A 17,898-nucleotide genomic window follows, 5' to 3' on the forward strand; every position below is an offset into this window, starting at 1 on the left:
TTTTGTTTGGTTTACACAATTCTGAGATGTTTTTGTTGTTGTTCTTTGCTCCTATTATTCTACCTTTCTGAACTTTCATGCAAAATCAAAATTCTTATAAACTTTATTTTTTAAAAATGTCCTCAAAAATAACTTGAATTAGCAGTACACCCATCACTGTAAGTATTCAAATCAGGCCCAGAGTTGGGGGTTGTGAGGAGTTATATATAGAAACTAAAGCTAAAATCCAGGTGATTAGCAATTTAATTATGATATACCTATCTGATTTATCAGCATCATCACTCTCCCCAAAGGCTGAACTGGTGAGGATTCTGCAAACTATTAAAAACTGTTTATAACCAGATTTTTTTTTTTTAAACTGCACATGAGGCTGCAGTATACTAAAGGCTATCACTAATGCAGAGGGAAGTTTTAATCCCTGTGGAGATTGTCTGGGTAAGTGAGCAAAGACTCTAGCTGACAGCACAGATAATACAATTCAGTTCCAGGCCAAAGCACTGTATTTGTTTTTGTTGTTTTTCTCCTATCCTATCAGCAGCCTGTCTCCATGGATTTGTCTGGGAAAATGATAAATAGTAAAGCAAGCAACCTTCTCTGTGCATCTAAATCATCTTCCTAGCAAAGACCACAAGCAAAGCTTTAGAAGGACCATCTTCTAAAATGTGCACTTATACATATAATAAGTTACTCAAAACCAATGAATATAATGTAATGAAATGCACAAAAAGATAAGTAAAATTAACAATCATCAGATATTTACAAATATGTGAAAGAGAAAATATAAACAAGTAAATGACTCCCCATTAGTTCCTAGTAACTGAATTCAGGCAGGGATGCAGTCCCCTTTTGAATTAATATGAGAGTGTTTCACATTGGTGTTCTCGTTATTGGACAGTAATAATATAGTTCTTGATTTCAAGATGCGATTTTTTTTTATAGTCTATGTATCTGTATCATTTAAGAAAATTACAGTTTCTTTTCTGTCAGAAAGAACAGTGATATAGATTCCTTTTGTTTGAATGGTTGGCTAAAGATACAAAATGCGGAGGATAGAAACTTAAATAGAGAATAGTGACTTTTTAGTTCTTTTTTATCTGATTCCCAAGCATTAATAATCTTTCATTTGTTTCCAGTGTTTTAAAGGTACTTCCAATGTGTCCTTAGGGCAAAGAAGCTCTATTTAGATTTTTCCTATGTGCTTTATTTTCTTGATATTTTTATTTTGCAGGAGGAATTTGCCATTTACTTTTGATGAAGTTAATAAATGTAGAGTAACTTTAGATTGTCTTTCTTGGATTTAGAGGACAATTTGAATGTTACATTTCAAAAGGTTTGTATGTAAATGGTGGTCAAATCTGGTCAAATTTTAATCTTGATGAACTAAGGAATGCATAAACAAAAATTAACAGTTTAGCTCATTGTGTTTTTCTTTATCTCCTTATTTATCTTTAGGAGGACTATATAGCTTCTTTTTGACAATTACAGATAATAGCTAAAAGCCAACATTAAGATACCTAAAAAAAAGAAAAAGAAAAACATTTTATTTGTTTATTTATTTACTTATTTGAGAGAGAGAGAGAGAGAGACAGTGCATGCACCTGAGCAGGATGAGGAGCAGAGAGAGGGGAGGAGGGGGAGAGGGGGAGGGGAGGCAGAGAGAGAGAGAGAGAGAGAATTTCAAGCAGATTCCACGCTGAATGTAGAACCAAGGTAGGGTTCAATCCTAAGTCCCTGAGTTCATGACTTGAGTTGAAATCAAGAGCCAGATGTTTAACCAACTGAGCTACCTAAGCACCCCTAAGATACCTTTTAATTTAATGTTTTCAAAACCAAGGAGAAGGATCTTCCATTCCAAGGCAGGCTCCAGATAATTTAGTAGTCCAGAGCCCCAAATAAATTCATTCATTCATTCATTCATTCATTCATTCATCTATAGATTCATCAACACATAAACTTACAGCAATCTTTGGTATTAAGGAACAGTATTCATAAGATCCTTATATTATAATGATTACAATAAAAACATTTATATCGTATTTAAATATGTACAAAACATCTTCACCATATAATTGTCATTTTACTCTTTTCTGACCTTATAATGTACTATAAAAGGGGAAAAGTTAAATTTGTGATAGGTAGGAATGGAAAACAGCCATAGGGAGTCATTTGAAAGTCAAAGAATTAAATACACTACTTCAAGTTAAAATTTCTCAGCTTTTCAAGACTAGTGCTCTTTTTCTTAAGCCACCACAAGATTTTAATATATAACCTTTATCAGAAATGCTTCTTCCATCACTGCCCTGTGGCTTCTCAGTCACTTCCACCAAATAGCTTAATGAGTCCTTTTCATGGTTTTATTATAAGTAAAATTTGAAGAACATCCACAAATTCGGGTATGCTAAACAGACAATATAAAATTCTATACTCAATCAGAATACAAGTGTTCATAGGTCATATACTCTCAAATCATGGTGAACACAATACATTATTTCTTAATAGTTTAAAAAAGGAAAATATCAATGAAGCAAAGTATTCATTTTTAGAACTACACATCTGAATTTAGAAGAACTAGAAGAGAATCTTATATTAAGGGCTGCAGAATGAAATTATCTCAATTTCTGGCTAACATGGCATGCTAATCTTGATTAATGACATGAAAAAATAGACTACAGTGATAAAAGTACCAAAGAACATCTCAGTCCCTTCATCAATTAATTTATGTAGTGAAGATATTCTTTGGGGGAACCTGGGTGGCTCAGTTGGTTAAGCATCTGCCTTCAGCTCAGGTCATGATCCCAGGGTCCTGAAATCGAGCTCCGTATCGGGATCCCTGCTCCGTGGGGAGTCTGCTTCTCCCTCTTCCCTCAGCCCCTCCCCACGTTCACGCTTTGCAATAAATAAATTCCTTTTTAAAAAAAGAAAAAAGATGTTCTTTGGGTAATTCCTTTATGTATAAAACTCTTATTTAAAAACTTTTGAATCATTAAATATTTTAAACAAAAATAAACTTTAAAAATCATGTTGGTAATTATATGTATGTACATACATGGCTATAGAAGGCCTAATAAATATTATGAGAAAAGTAAAATAATATATGTCAGCTTAAAAGTGGACAATTTTTTTTAAAGATTTTATTTATCTTATTTGACAGAAAAAGAGGGCACAAGCAGGTGGAGCAGCAAGCAGAGTGAGAGGGAGAAGCAGGCTCCCTTCAAGGCTTGATCCCAGGACCCTGGGATCATGACTGAGCTGAAGACAGATGCTTAAACAGCTGAGCCCCCCAGGCACCTCTGGACAGCAGTGGTTTTAACTTTAAAAATGACAAAGAGATATTTGTCCCCTCCACATACTATTCTCTGGAATTAGGAAACCATTTTCTTTTGTATAACAGTCTCCTCAAGTTATTTAGAAGCACACTATGTACTTAAAATTTTAAATTATGCAATGTAGTACAGATATTGTTAAAATGTCCACACAACCCAAAGCAATATACAAATTTAATGCAATTCTTATGAAACTAGCCAACAGCATTTTTCACAGAACCAGAACAAAAAATCCTAAAATTCATATGGAGCCACATTAGACTCCAAGTAGCCAAAGCCATTTTTAAAAAGTAAAAACTGGAAGTGTCACAATCCCGGATTTAAAGATATACTGCAAAGGTGTAGTAATCAAAACAGAATGGTACTACCACAAAAACCGACACATAGATCGATGGAACAGAACAGAGAGCCCAGAATTAAGCCCATGATTATATGGTCAGTTGATCTTCAACAAAGGAGGCAAGAATATGCAATGGGGAAAAGATGGTCTCCTCAACAAATGGTATTGGGAAAACTGGACAGCCACATGCAAAAGGATGAAACTGAACCACTTCCTTACCCAAGAGATAAATACAAAAATTACACAAAAATAAACTCAAAAGGGATGAAGGATCTAAACGTGAGACCTCAAATCCTAGAACTCCTAGAAGAGAACACAGGCAGTGATTTTTCTGACACTGTCATAGCAACATTTTTCTAGACATGTCTCCTAGGCAAGGAAAACAAAAGCAAAAATAAACTTACGGGACTACATCAAAATAAAAAGCTTTTGCACAGCAAAGGAAATAATCAACAAAACTAAAGACAGCCGACTGAATGGGACAAGATATTTGCAAATGACATATTCAGTAATGGGCTTGTATCCAAAATACATGAAGAAGTTATACAATGCAACACTCAAAACACAAATAATCCAATTAAAATGGGCAGAAGACATGAATAGACATTTCTGCAAAGAAGATATCCAGGTGGCCAATGGACACATGAAAAGAGGCTCAACATCATTAATCATCAGTCATTTGAAATATAAATCAAAACCACAATGAGGTATCACCTCACACCTGTCAGAATGGCTAAAATTAAAAAACAAACAAACAAACAAACATACAAACAAAAAAACAGAAGAAACCACAAGTGTTGGAGAAGATGTGAGGAAAAAGGAACCCTCTTGTACTCTTGGTGGGAATGCAAACTGGTACAGCTACTGAGGAAAACAGTATAGAGGTTCCTCAAAAAATTAAAAATAGAATTACTTATGATCCAGTAATCCCACTACAGGGTATGTGCCCAAAGAACACAAAGACACTGATTCAAAAAGATACATGCACTCCTATGCATACTGCACTATTGTTTGTAATAGCCGAATTACAAAGTGTCCCATTGATTGATGAATGGATAAAAACACACACACACACACACACACACACACACACACACACACACACACAGAGGAATATTATTCAGCCCTAAAAAAGAATGAAATCTTGCCATTTGCAACAACATGGATGGCTATACGGGCTATAATGCTAAGTGAAGTAAGTCAGAGAAAAACAAACACCATATGATCTTACTATATGGGGAATTTAAGAAACAACACAAATGAACAACAAAGAGACAAACCAAAAAAAAAAAAAAAAAAGACTTTTAATAAAGATAACTGGTAGTTACCAGAGGGAAATGGATGGGAGGATGGGTGAAACAGGTGAAGGAGGTTAAGAGTTCATTTATCACGATGAGCACTGAGTAATGTATAGAATGGACGAATCACTATATTGTACACCTGAAATAAATATAACACTGTATGTTAACTATACTGGAATTAAAATAAAATTAAAAACTAAAAAGCAAATAAATAATAAAACAGTGGTAAAAAATCTAAAAAACAATAACTACGTAGTGTAAATGTTATAAAATGTAAAATTTTTAAACAAATACAGGTATAGAATATAGTCAGGTTGTAGCACATCTTGATAATACATGAGAAATGGACATACTGTAGGATAAAACATAAGGTATTTGGAGGAACAGGAAGCCCTGCATTGCAATACTACCTTTATGACTTATTAGTTCTTGAACGATGGCAAGTCATTCAATCTCTCTGAATATCAATTTCTTGATCTTCAAAATATAAACAGAAATATTACTTTGAAGGCTCATTAGAATTACAGATGATATATGCGTGCTCAATTAAAAGTGGTAATAATTGTTATCAGCTATATTTCTGGATTTTTTGATTCCCTGCATGTATTCAATTTTGTATTTTTTCTTTCAATATAATACCAAAGGAAAAAATCCTACAATTAAATGCATAAGCTCTATGTTAATATATTCATATCTATATAGATAGATTTATAATATTCAATATACACATTATACCTTTGTTTGGACTACATTTTTACTTCTTTGTTTTCCATGAAGAAAATTTTTGTTGCTTATGAGAACATTTGGCTTTTCTAATGGGACGTAGGTTTAGGTCACAAATATGAATGTGAGATACCAAGATACAGAGACTTGGCTACAAAACACTCTTCTTCTGGGGCACCTGGGTGGCTCAGTGGGTAACAGCCTCTGCCTTCGGCTCAGGTCATGATACCAGGGTCCTGGGATCCAGGCCCGCATCAGGCTCTCTGCTCGGCAGGGAACCTGCTTTCCCCCTCTCTCTCTGCCTGCCTCTCTGCCTACTTGTGATCTCTGTCTGTCAAATAAATAAATAAATCGTTAAAGAAAAAAAGCAAAACAAAACCTATTCTGCAAACTGTGTAGGCAGAAAAATCAACTATCACCAAAATATGCTCATGAGTATAACTAAAAGAAAGAAGTTTTATGAGAAATTATTTTTAATTATTTTGATCATGATTAAATGTGCACCTACATTACATCCACAAGGCCATCGGAGTAGTTAACATAGCTTTGATCTTAGTGTGCATTTTTCTGTTCAATAAATATATTACTGAACTACCCAAAACATCTTTTACTAAATATTTATCACTCCCAAGAAAAAACTACGTAAACAGTATATTACTGGTGATAAAATGAGGAGGTAAAAACGTAAGAAATATTAGTTTTCTCAATGAAGGACAGAGAAAAAGTTAAAAAGACATACAAATTACCTCAGCAAATTATCATTTCAAATCAGCAAAATTATAGCAGACATAAAAAAAGCTGGTATTTTCCAAATGCACTGATACAGTTAATAAGAATATGTAAGGCAGGTCTCCTTCATACTAACTGCTTACTATGAGTTCTAAGCACTTGGATAAATCAGTAAACAAAATCCTTGCCCTTATAAAGCCTATGTGGGGAGACACAAAAATAAACGCTATAAATAAGTAAACTGTGTGGTAATAAATCTATAGAAAAAAAACCTGAGTAATATAAAAGGGGATCTTCAGAAGAAAGAGAAAAGAAGCTGGAGAATCAGATAATTAATACTGTCACTGCCCAAGAGATGCAGCATTATTGTCGGTTCAGATAAAAGAGATCTGTCTTACAAGCATTTCCCAGTCTTACAATTTCTAGCATTTTGTAACCTATGTTGTAACTATTAATAAAAAAGAAAGTCAAACATTTTTGTAGGACATGTTTGTTTTTGCCTCTCCCTCACCTAGCACACTGCTTGGCACATAACAGGTGCTCAATGAATATCTGATGGCTGACTCATTCTAAGACAACTAACAAACAGTTTATCTGAATAGTACTGATCCAAAATTTAGTTCAAGGGCTGGCAAACTTTTTCCCATAGGGCAAGATAGTAAACATTTTTATCTTATTGACTAAATAGTCTATGCAACAATAGGCATGGCTATGTTTCAATAAAACTTTATAAAAATAAGCAGAGAGCTCAGAAGTTTTCTATTCTCTGCTTAGTTTATTCTGTACCTAATTGCTTTAAATCTTGTTAGATTTTCCTAGATATATAAAAGTAATTTATTCCTTACTTGCTAATGCTTACTTTCCCAATTCTAATCAACTAAATCAAAAAACAAAACATAACTTCAACAATAACAATATGCACAAACTCCAGTTCTCCTTCCTTCTCTCCTTTCCCTCCTTTCCTTTCTCCCTTTTTGATTTTTAAGTGAAAATTCATAACCGCACTTAAAGTGTGAATAAAGCTACTTCACTGCCTGACGGTATACCACAGTTTTTACGAGAACACATACACAGAGGTCTACCAGTCATCTAATACAACGCAAATATCAGAGATTGAATTCAAATTTATAAATACAAAGCAAAAGCTGATCAGAATATTAAATATACAATCAAGTCAAAGACATTAAATCTAACACAGAACTTAAGAATTTATTTAGTTTTGTGGTTTAAAGTATAAGTTCTAAATTAAACTGCCTGGATTGTTAAACTGTCAGCTCAACTGAATCAGGCTGTTTACTAAATCTTTCTAAGTAAATGTTCCTCAGCAGTAATGACCTATGACTACCTCACAGGATACTACTTTTAATAAAATATGAGCCTTCTACTTGGCCTCTGAAAAAACACACCTATATTTCACCAAGAGGGAACAACAAGTATATCATTAAGCCTGAAAATATGGAGTTAATGAGGAACTCCTAAATACCCAAAAGTATCCTAAATGTGCTTCTCAAACATTAATAGTTTTCTTTACCTTTCTACTTTGATAAAATATACTATCCCTTGCTTTTATCTTATTACATCAAATATTCTTTTTTTGCTACTTTAATTAAAAAAAAAAAGAAGATTCAGAATCAAGATTTCCAAAAGACACTAGTGTTAATAATTGGCTTAGCATTTTTTCTATAACAAAACACACTTCTGAATAAGTCTGTCATCAAACATGTAAGCCCCAGGCCATAGATGTTACCAGCTCCGTAGACTGAAAAGCTGCTAAAAGGTAGACACTATTACTTGATATGCAACATAATGATCCAAAGCACTTGTCTGGTTCACCTGCACTGTCCCTTCCAGGAGACAGAAGTAGAATCTAGCACAGGAAGGAAGAAGGGAAGGAGGGAAGGAAGGGATAAAAATATATTTTCATAATTCTAGCTATACTTTATTACAGTAAGAACCAGATTAAAAACTGTCCTTAATATATGCATAACTGACTTTTGTTACTGAGAATAACTTCTCTAAAAGATTTATTTGTAAAATCTCTAGTTTGCCAGCCAAATTCTCTAAGAATCTTTCTAGCACTAAAATTCTACCTCCTTCTGTACTGAAAGCTGGGTAGCAACACTTGAAAGCAAAATCTTTGCTGGGGTAGTTCCGAGTCTGCTAAGGCAGTGAGAAAGAGAGGTCTGCCTAAAGGGGTTATCAAAAGACAAGCAAAGGAGAGAAAGAGCTGAAAATGCAAAATGCTTTACCTCCAAGTGAAGAGAAACTGTTGCTGAAGCAGAGCTGACATTTTCCTCTGCATTTGCGATTAACAAGTTTTTTTTTTTTTTTTCTAGTGTGTTTAATGGTCAGGTTTTGAGGTACGCTTTATATACTGTAAAATTCACCACATTTAGTTTTATAGTTAGAAGGGTTCTGACAAACATATATAGTCCTATAATCACCACCACAACAAAAATGTAGAATATTCCCATCACCCCCAAAAGTTTCTTCATGGCACTTTGTGGTCAATCCCTACCCCCAAGTCCTGGATCTGATTTCTGTCCCTGTGGCCTTGCCTTTTCCAGACTGTCACATAAACAGAACCAGTCAGTATACTCTTGAACCTTTTGTGTTTGGCTTCTTTCACCTAGCATAATGCTTCCATCTTATTGCATATACCAGAAATGTGTTTCTTTTTTTATGGCTAAGTGGTACTTCATTGTATGAGCAAAGCAGAACTTCTTTATCCATTTATCAGTTGATAGACATTTGGGGCTGTTTAGTGATAATGAATATAACTGCTATAAACATTTGCCTAGAGGTCTTTGTGTAGACAAAAGTTTTCATTTCTTTCGGACAAATACCTAGAAGTGGAATCGCTATATATTAAGGTAAATGTATATTTAACTATACAGGGAATTTTTTTTTATTAGAAAAGATTGATAATTTCACTTAAAATTAAAAAAAAAAAAAAGATACTACACTGGCTGATGGTATACACAGTTTTTACCAGAGAGAACATACATAGCACTACTAATATTACACAATTTATTGAGCTAAGGAATACATTGGTGTTGTGTAAAATACATATGCTTATATTTGATTAGAATCAATTAGAGATCATAAGCAAATCACTCACACACTGGATGCCCAGTATATACCTAATGACAGCTAGTCCCTCTCCACTGTTCAACTTTCCCTTTTCTCAATGTTCCTACCTCACCCCAACTCAAACTTACACAAACCTACACTTAATATTAAATCACTATTTGTTAAATAAATTATATACAGTAGGACACACACACACATACACACAAATTTCAACTATTATTTTTTAAAACAAAGCCAATTCCACTCATTTCCTTAAGTCACTCATCCTCTGGACAGAGGAGGGGAAGCCTCCCACAGATGCTGCACTCAGAAAACATTTCAGGTAAGTATCACCATCTTGTGTCCAGACAGAGTAACTGCAATACCAAATTCACTGAGACCAACACATACATGGTTTTAAAAGACCAGATCTAAGATCCAGTTTTTCCAAATCTATGGTGAATGTACATGCCAGTATAATACTGCAAACAAGGTTAGACTGTGCATGTTTTATGATAATACTTCAAAACCTGCCTGTATTTCATATTTGATGATACATATCCTAAAAAAAAAGAACTGAATTTTCTTTATTACGTACTTGATACTTTTGCACACCCCTTCCAAAGTGCACACGCACACACACGCGTGCACGTGCGCACACACACACACACACACAATGAATAGAATTCCAGGCATCAAACTGGCACATTATTGTTAATACTCACTATGCACTTTAAAAATAATCACCAAATTAGCCCTTCTACAAATAATCTTAAAATACTGAATACAGAGCTTCCGATTTAGTTCTTGGCTACACTGAACATCAAATATGAGATCCTAGGAGCATTAAGAATACATGGGAAGAAGCTTTTTCAAATTTAAATAATCAACTTTAAATAATCATATGTTTAGACATTTCTGTTCTAACTCAAAATTATTTTTACATTCATTTTAAGTTTTCAAAAACAGAGTATTAAATAGACCAAAACATTACAGATACTGTAAAACTGATCAGACATCTGTGAAAGGAGAAAATATGCAGCTCAACAAGTTTTCTTTTTCTAAGAGTAATAAATTTTCAGTGAAAACGTTAAGGTGTTCTTCAACTGTCAACCGAAGTTTTTATTACACAACAACAGCCTTAAGGCTGATTTATGGCTTTCCCCCCTATTCTGACAATCAAGTGGTTAAAAAGAAAAGTCATTTTCGCACACCTGGATAATATTTGCTTACTTTTATAACATGTTTGAAGAAAAGAACTTTTCAGCAACATGAAAGTTTGGGGAGGTGACACCTGAAAAAGCCTAAAAAAAAAAAAAAAACCCTCAGAAATGTGTTTGGTAAATAGCATGCTTTTATGTAGCATTTGGAAAATCTATTATTAACTATCTCTAAGTCACAACATAAGAGAATTTGGGGACATTAATGACATACCCTGGATTATCTACCACATTTTGACAGGTACAGAAATAGAGGTCCAGAGAGGATGAATAATTTCAAAGGATACAGTTTGTTGGCAACAGAGCTAGAATGAGAAACAAAGATCCCCAAATCTGTATCTGTCTGCCTCATTTCTCCCATTGTTCATTTCTCACTATCAATTTCAGGTCTTTCTATCACAGTCTACATATAACATTCTAGTCCTTAACATCTTTGCCATCTACATATGCTAATCTCCTTTTCCCCTAGACTCATTTCTACAGTTAAACTGCTTACATGATGCAGAAGCCCTTCTCCAATGCTATGCATACTCCAAAAACTCAATCAGAAATGCTAAGTATTGGGAAGGCCCGTGCCCAAGGCACTATAAATAAAAAGGTCAAATAAGAAAATTATACAACTCCTCGTACAATAAAATATCTGTAGTATCACAAACTCATGAAACTATACCTATAAAAGTGGAAGTGATGAGGACACTAACTACCTATTTCAGCACTGTTTTAAAGCTAAAAAAATATTTTCATAATAATTTCAAAAATAATTTCATTTCTAAATTTCATTGAATATAATTTAAGTCTTATCTTGTCTATTTCCATTGGAGAAAACAAAGCATTTCAGAGTATGTATTCTTAAGGTAAATTAGGTGAATTTTACTTTCTTAAATTACATAGGTTAAACTATTTTTCAAAAAGTCAGAAAGCTACAGAAATTCTTCTTGATAATTAAGATATATAATGCCTCTGCTATTAATACCTATAAGACACACATAGGGAATGGCAGAAACAGAATCCCACACTTGACAAATTAGAAAGATCGGATGTAATTTGATGAATTTAGCAAGAATTAATTCCTCTACTTCTAAGGCCTAAAGCCCTAGCAGCTGGCTAGCAGAAACTATTGGGAAACCACTTGGACTTAAAGAAAAACAAATCTCTGGGAAGCATATAAAAAGTAGGAATAGCTCGGAGGAGCTGTACTTGAAGGAAGATCTCTAGATCTGATCGCACTATGGCTCAACTTCTAAGACTTAAATCAAATTAATAACACAAGCCCAAGGCGGGGAAGCTATAACTTAGCAGAAGACTCTGAGGAAACACGGGCTTTTGGTTTTGTTTTTGTTTTGTTCTTGATGACTTTAAATTCAACAGCAGTCCACAGAGTGATTCAGCTGGCAAATAATCTAACACAATCCTGGAATGCATTAGCAGAAGACATGATATTCAGACTGAAGGCATTAAGTGTCTTACTAAACTCTGTAATGATCCGACTACAACCTACTACAGTATATTCATCTGTGGATGCCGTAATTTCAGAGAGAAAGGAACAAATGAACAACAGTTCAGAGGGGGTAAAAAAAGGATAAGAATGCCAAAGACGAAATAAAACAAGATGTCAAGCCTGGAGAAGAGAAGACTAGTTGGTGAGACGGAATGTAAGACACACAACAGTTTTCAAAAATAAAGAAGAACCATATTAGAAGAAAGATTAAAAACTGTACTTGTGGCTGGTATGTTGAAGCTTTGGGGAGACACACAGCAACTGGTTCAGTAGAACAACAAAATTCCTAAAAATAATCTGAGACAAAGATGGAGTGGTCTATTTCATGAGATAATAATCTCCTCTCTCCCAACAGTTTGGAGAGTAAGCAAATGACGGAGAAGTGGAGGGTAGAAATTTTACAATGAGAGGGGAGGATTAATATATCAGAAGGATAACTAGACTATCAAAGCCTTCCAAGTTCACTCCAATCTTGAAAAAATTAGTTTCTTTCACAACTTGGGTATCAAGGGCAATATGTACTGTGTTATTTATACTTTCTCTAACAGAAGATTAAATCTACTCCTATTTGCATATGAAAATAAAATATTATTCACCAAACATCTAAATATAGAATCTTAATTTCTCAAAATTTAAATATCTCAGCCTGAAAATTCCTGTGATAATACTAAAATGGGCATTCAACTCACAGTTATAAAAAACTAAAAAACCAATAAAACTTTAAGATTCAAGTGCCATTAAGAAACACATTATCTGGGGCACCTGGGTGGCTCAGTGGGTTAAGGCCTCTACCTTTGGCTCTGCTCATGATCCCAGTGTTCTGGGATCAAGCCCCGCATCGGGCTCTCCGCTCCTCGGGGAGCCTGCTACCTCTTTTCTCTCTGCCTGCCTCTCTCCCTACTTGTGATCTCTGTCTGTCAAATAAATAAATAAAATCTTTAAACAAACAAACAAAAAGAAATACATTATCCATACAATTAAAAAACTACACTTCTAGATTTATGGATTTTGTTGAGTAATTCAACTGAAAAGAATAATGATTTAGTCCAAAAAGATATATTTTAAAATATTAAAAGAACTTTTGAGATGGAATGTACTTGAAAGAACAATAAGATAATACAACCTTCCTATTATTTATTTTAAGCCATTAATGAAATACATATGTTTTTAAAGGTTTTATTTATTATTTATTTAAGAAAGAGTGGGGGAGAGGGAGAATGAGCAGGGAGAGGGAGAAACAGATCCCAGTTGAAAGCGAGCCTGACGCAGGGACAAATCCCAGGACCCTGGGATCATGACCTGAGCCAAAGGCAGACCTGAACCATGACCAACTGGGACACCCAAGCACCCCAGAAAATTAATGCAATATATTTAAACAATCTTTAGAAAGATACCGTGGCTCATGTATGGACACCACATATTAAGAGATATTACTAAACTTCTAAAATCCTACAAGGATAGATCAATGGTCAGTGAATTTGTTCCATAAAGATCCAAATGGTAAATAAGTTAGGCTTTATGGGCCATAAATACTGTGTGATACTGTAACTACAGTACAAGTGAAGTCATAGACAATACATTAACGAATTAGGGTGACCGTGTTCCACTAAAGTTTTACATATTGAAATTTGGATTTCATCTCATTTTTACATCTCACAAAATTATTTTTCTTTCTCATATTTTTCAACCATTTAAATATACAAAAACCATTCTTAGATCATGAGACATACAAAATCAAGTGATTGGCCAGTCTGCTGACCGCCAGGATAAACAGACTCTACCTAATTAGCATCTAAATGAGGTATGACATATATACATACAACTTCTGACTTGCTTCTCTCTTGCTTCTTCTGACTTGCTTTTCCCAATCGTCCATTCCCAAAACTGAAACCCTTACAGAAGCTACCATAATAGATACGGTGAAAACACTTAAAGCTTTAAAACAAACAAACACACAAACACCTATCACTAATGATAAAGCCACTTCTGAGAGTCCTGTAAAATGAAGGTAAAGCTAAAATTGGAAGGTGAATTTGGAGGAGGCCTCGCAGGCCTGACCACATTACAGCTCACCTTATAATCCACCAAGACTCTCCACATCATTTTGATAAACAATATTAAGGATTATAAACATCCTTTCCTAAAATACAAGAAAGTAAAGAATTATAATATTTAAAATTTTAATGTCTGTTAGGTCAAGCAGCTTTTTAGTTCCAACTTAGCTGAGAATAGCAATATTAAAAAGAATGGCACTTGCAACTAGGAAAGGTAAGGAGAAAAGCCATCTGTAAACATATCTGTACTCTTTATTCTATAGGTATTTTTGGAACTCAATTCACTTGAAAATTGGGAGACACATATGTTTTTCTTCTCACTTGCCAACATTTCTAAATATGCTAATTAAGTTTTCCCAATGTTACAAAGATATCCATAAAACCAACTTTTAATTTGCAATACTTAAGAAATAAAAATATTATGTCATATTTAACTCTTCAAGCACATTTCCTCTACTGGAAAATTAATGCCAGTTTATAATATCCATGAGCTAAACATATGAAGTTAGAAAATGATTCCGAACCCTGAATTATTCAATATTTCTATATAACTTCCAAAGTTTTCGTCAATTGAACAATCTTCTCCATAGATGACTCAGCAGAATTTTCAAAATTTTACAGATTTATTATTATAAGAAAACTACATTTATAGGCTATATACTTTATAGTAGTAATAATAATATACTAGGCATCAGTACTAAAAGTAACCAAGTGACTAAATGAAAAAATATTCATAAAACTAAACTATTTTGAGGTTTGAGGTTTTTTTAATGTCTGAGAAAGAAGACATGACCATTTCTTAATATCTAACACAAGTGCTTGAAATGCCATGGATTGGACATTATATTCTTCTAAAGGGGCCACATAAACAAGAGCCTAATAAGGAACAATATAAACTCCTATAGTTTAGACTCTTTGTTATTTGGGCATCAATAAAAATTCAGTTGTTTTCTAAAAAGTCTCTTGTTGCTGAGGAAATCCAGACCATCATCCATCTAAAGACAATGTGTCAACTTGACATTATACAATCTCATTAATCTTCATCTATCCTTCACATCTTGTCATTCTTATGGAAAATGGACACTTGGGAATATGACTTTTCTTCCCTCACTTAGCAGCTGGAGGAGAGAGTTAAGTCATAAAAAGTCTATGGAGACTTCAGGATACCACCAGGAACCACAAGCAATCACTTTACTTAGCCTAGTGTGCTACATCACATCTAACGTATTTGACATGTAACTATGACATAGCAGGAAAGAGAATAATGTGATTACTGAGCTGTGTGTCTTACTTCCTTTAGCTGAATCACCAGAATCCCCAAGAAACTCCAGCTCTAGTTTCCCCAAGTTACATGAAACTGAGATATTGTCCATAAAAGGCACTAAATACACACAATATAAGGGTCACATAATGATGTCAATTTCACTCCGGCAGTCCAAGAATTCTCACCCTTTTAACATACTAACTTAAGGTCACCATGACACAGAAGTTGTGGCTTAACAGACAACAGGATGGTAAAGTATGCCAGCTAATTTACAAGGCCAAACACCTTAATTAAATTTAGCACAAGTTAGACCAAATGTATAATTTCTCTGGCACTAGGACAGTCTTTTTTAAGCTAAAAAAAAAAATCCCTCTACCTTTCAGCAGCACATGAAATTTACTTTAATTCTTCTGTTACCCATACTCTTCCTATTATAGTTTCCTCCAGACAAGGCAGGTGGTAGAAACTGTCTATTCATTTCATAACAGGAAGTTTTTTCATTTTTATATTATCTCTTAAGACTGTTTTGTTTCTACCAGGACAGACCTGCAGGACATACTTTGAACGTGTTATAATCATACATGCACTGAAACTTTTTTTATAGTACTATTAAATGATATACAAATAATGCTCTAAAATAGTTCTTCAAAGGAAAAAGTCTGCAAAGAAAAATGACTTTTGATGTAGTATGTATCATATGAGCAGTAACAAAGGTATAATTAAGAATAAAATTCATATTCCACACAAATACGGTATTCTACCTGAAACAGAAAAGAATTAACTTTTTTATTTTTTTTTACAAAAATCACTGATTACTTAAAGTGTTTTTTGTTTGTTTGTTTGTTCTTTGCACTATTACAGAATACAATATGCAGAACGTTTAGACTCTGTTGTAATGTACTAAATTCAAAGTTGTACTTGAAAGCACAGCACATCAATTGATGATCTTGAAACCATTCTTATACCACTTAAAAATGCTTTTTCCCATTTACCAATTTTATGTTTTGCTGTCAGGAATAACTTTATTATTTAATCCTTTACAAATTAAACATTGTAAATTTTGAAAAATTTGAATACTAAATTAAAAACACTTAGATCCCCCTGACCTAGTGGAAATAAGTCCAGTTAGCAAATACTTTTGATATCTTTTTTTTTTCTTTTTAAGATTCTACTTATTTATTTGAGAGACAGAGATCACAAATAGATGGAGAGGCAGGCAGAGAGAGAGAGGAAGCACGCTTCCTGCTGAGCAGAGAGCCAGATGTGGGGCTCAATCCCAGGATCCAGAGATCATGACCCAAGCCAAAGGCAGAGGCTTAACCCACTGAGCCACTCAGGTACCCCAATACTTTCGATATCTTGATTTAAATGTGCTCATCCAAAGTTAGCTGGTTAAAAAAAGTTGGATTTCTAGTATTCAAAAACTAATCAAAGTATGTGTGTAAATGCATATGTACATATACATATAAACATACAAGCATACATATAAGTATGCTATATACATACTATATGTTTGTATAGGTTTATACTTCTCTCTGAAACATCTTAAAGAGGTCAATAAATCAAGGTGTTAACAATTAATATTGATACTTAAAACAGTTACTTTGCACAATTACATGTTTTTAGAACTGATGAATTCAAGGTAACATTTTATAAAGGATTAAAAAAAACATGGCTAGAAGTTCGGCAAGCTATTTCCCAAACTTCAATTTCTGAAACTGTGTGATGATGAAGACTCATGAGTTACTGTTTTGAAATACAACATTTGCCTTCCTAAGGCAAATTATTATCATCAGGCAAGAAACACAAAAACAATGCAAAATCCTTGAAATGTAAAAAAACAAAAACAAAAACAAAAAACCACTTCCATCCCTTCAATTTTCTGTCTTTGGAGACAACTTCTGCCCCAAATCCAGTTAAGTATTTTCTCCAAGAGATCCAAATATCTTCAGACTAAACTATCCCAAAGAGAATGAAAATTCTCTACCATTACCTTGGGGGTTTTGAATTTAGAAAGCGGAGTAAAAAAAAAAAAAAAAAAGGCCCCAGACCTTGCAGCGGCCCAAGAGTAACTTCTAATCTCTAGGTTTATCTTTAAAATTTCTAAAGGTCTTTTGTACCAGGTGTTGGTTAAAAAAAAAACTAGGATAGGGACGCCTGAGTGGCTCAGTTGGTTAAGCAGCTGCCTTCGGCTCAGGTCATGATCCCAGGGTCCTGGGATTGAGTCCCACATCAAGCTCCTTGCTCAGCAGAAGCAGAAGCAGGGAGCCTGCTTCTCCCTCTGCCTCCCTCTGCCCCTGCCTGCCTCTCTGTCTGCCAGTGCTCTCTCTGACAAATAAATAAAATCTTAAAAAAAAAAAACTAGGATAAATTA

The 17,898-nt window shown here is 34.1% G+C and overlaps 1 protein-coding gene across 5 annotated transcripts in view; it reads right to left on the minus strand.

Moving 5' to 3' along the window:
• The window catches only part of AFG2A (AFG2 AAA ATPase homolog A), a 333,130-nt gene that overhangs the window by 193,965 nt on the left and 121,267 nt on the right, over positions 1-17,898 (minus strand). The window contains exon 15 of one of the 5 annotated variants that reach the window (XM_059168989.1): positions 10,684-10,792. The exons of the other annotated variants lie outside the window; for them this stretch is intronic. Coding sequence (XP_059024972.1) covers positions 10,724-10,792 — 69 coding nt within the window. The 3' untranslated portion in view covers positions 10,684-10,723. Of the gene's footprint in view, positions 1-10,683; positions 10,793-17,898 lie in introns of those variants that run through there. 5 annotated transcript variants of the gene reach the window in all.

The sequence above is a fragment of the Mustela lutreola genome, chromosome 1 (assembly GCF_030435805.1).
Source record: "Mustela lutreola isolate mMusLut2 chromosome 1, mMusLut2.pri, whole genome shotgun sequence".
Lineage (NCBI taxonomy): Eukaryota > Metazoa > Chordata > Mammalia > Carnivora > Mustelidae > Mustela > Mustela lutreola.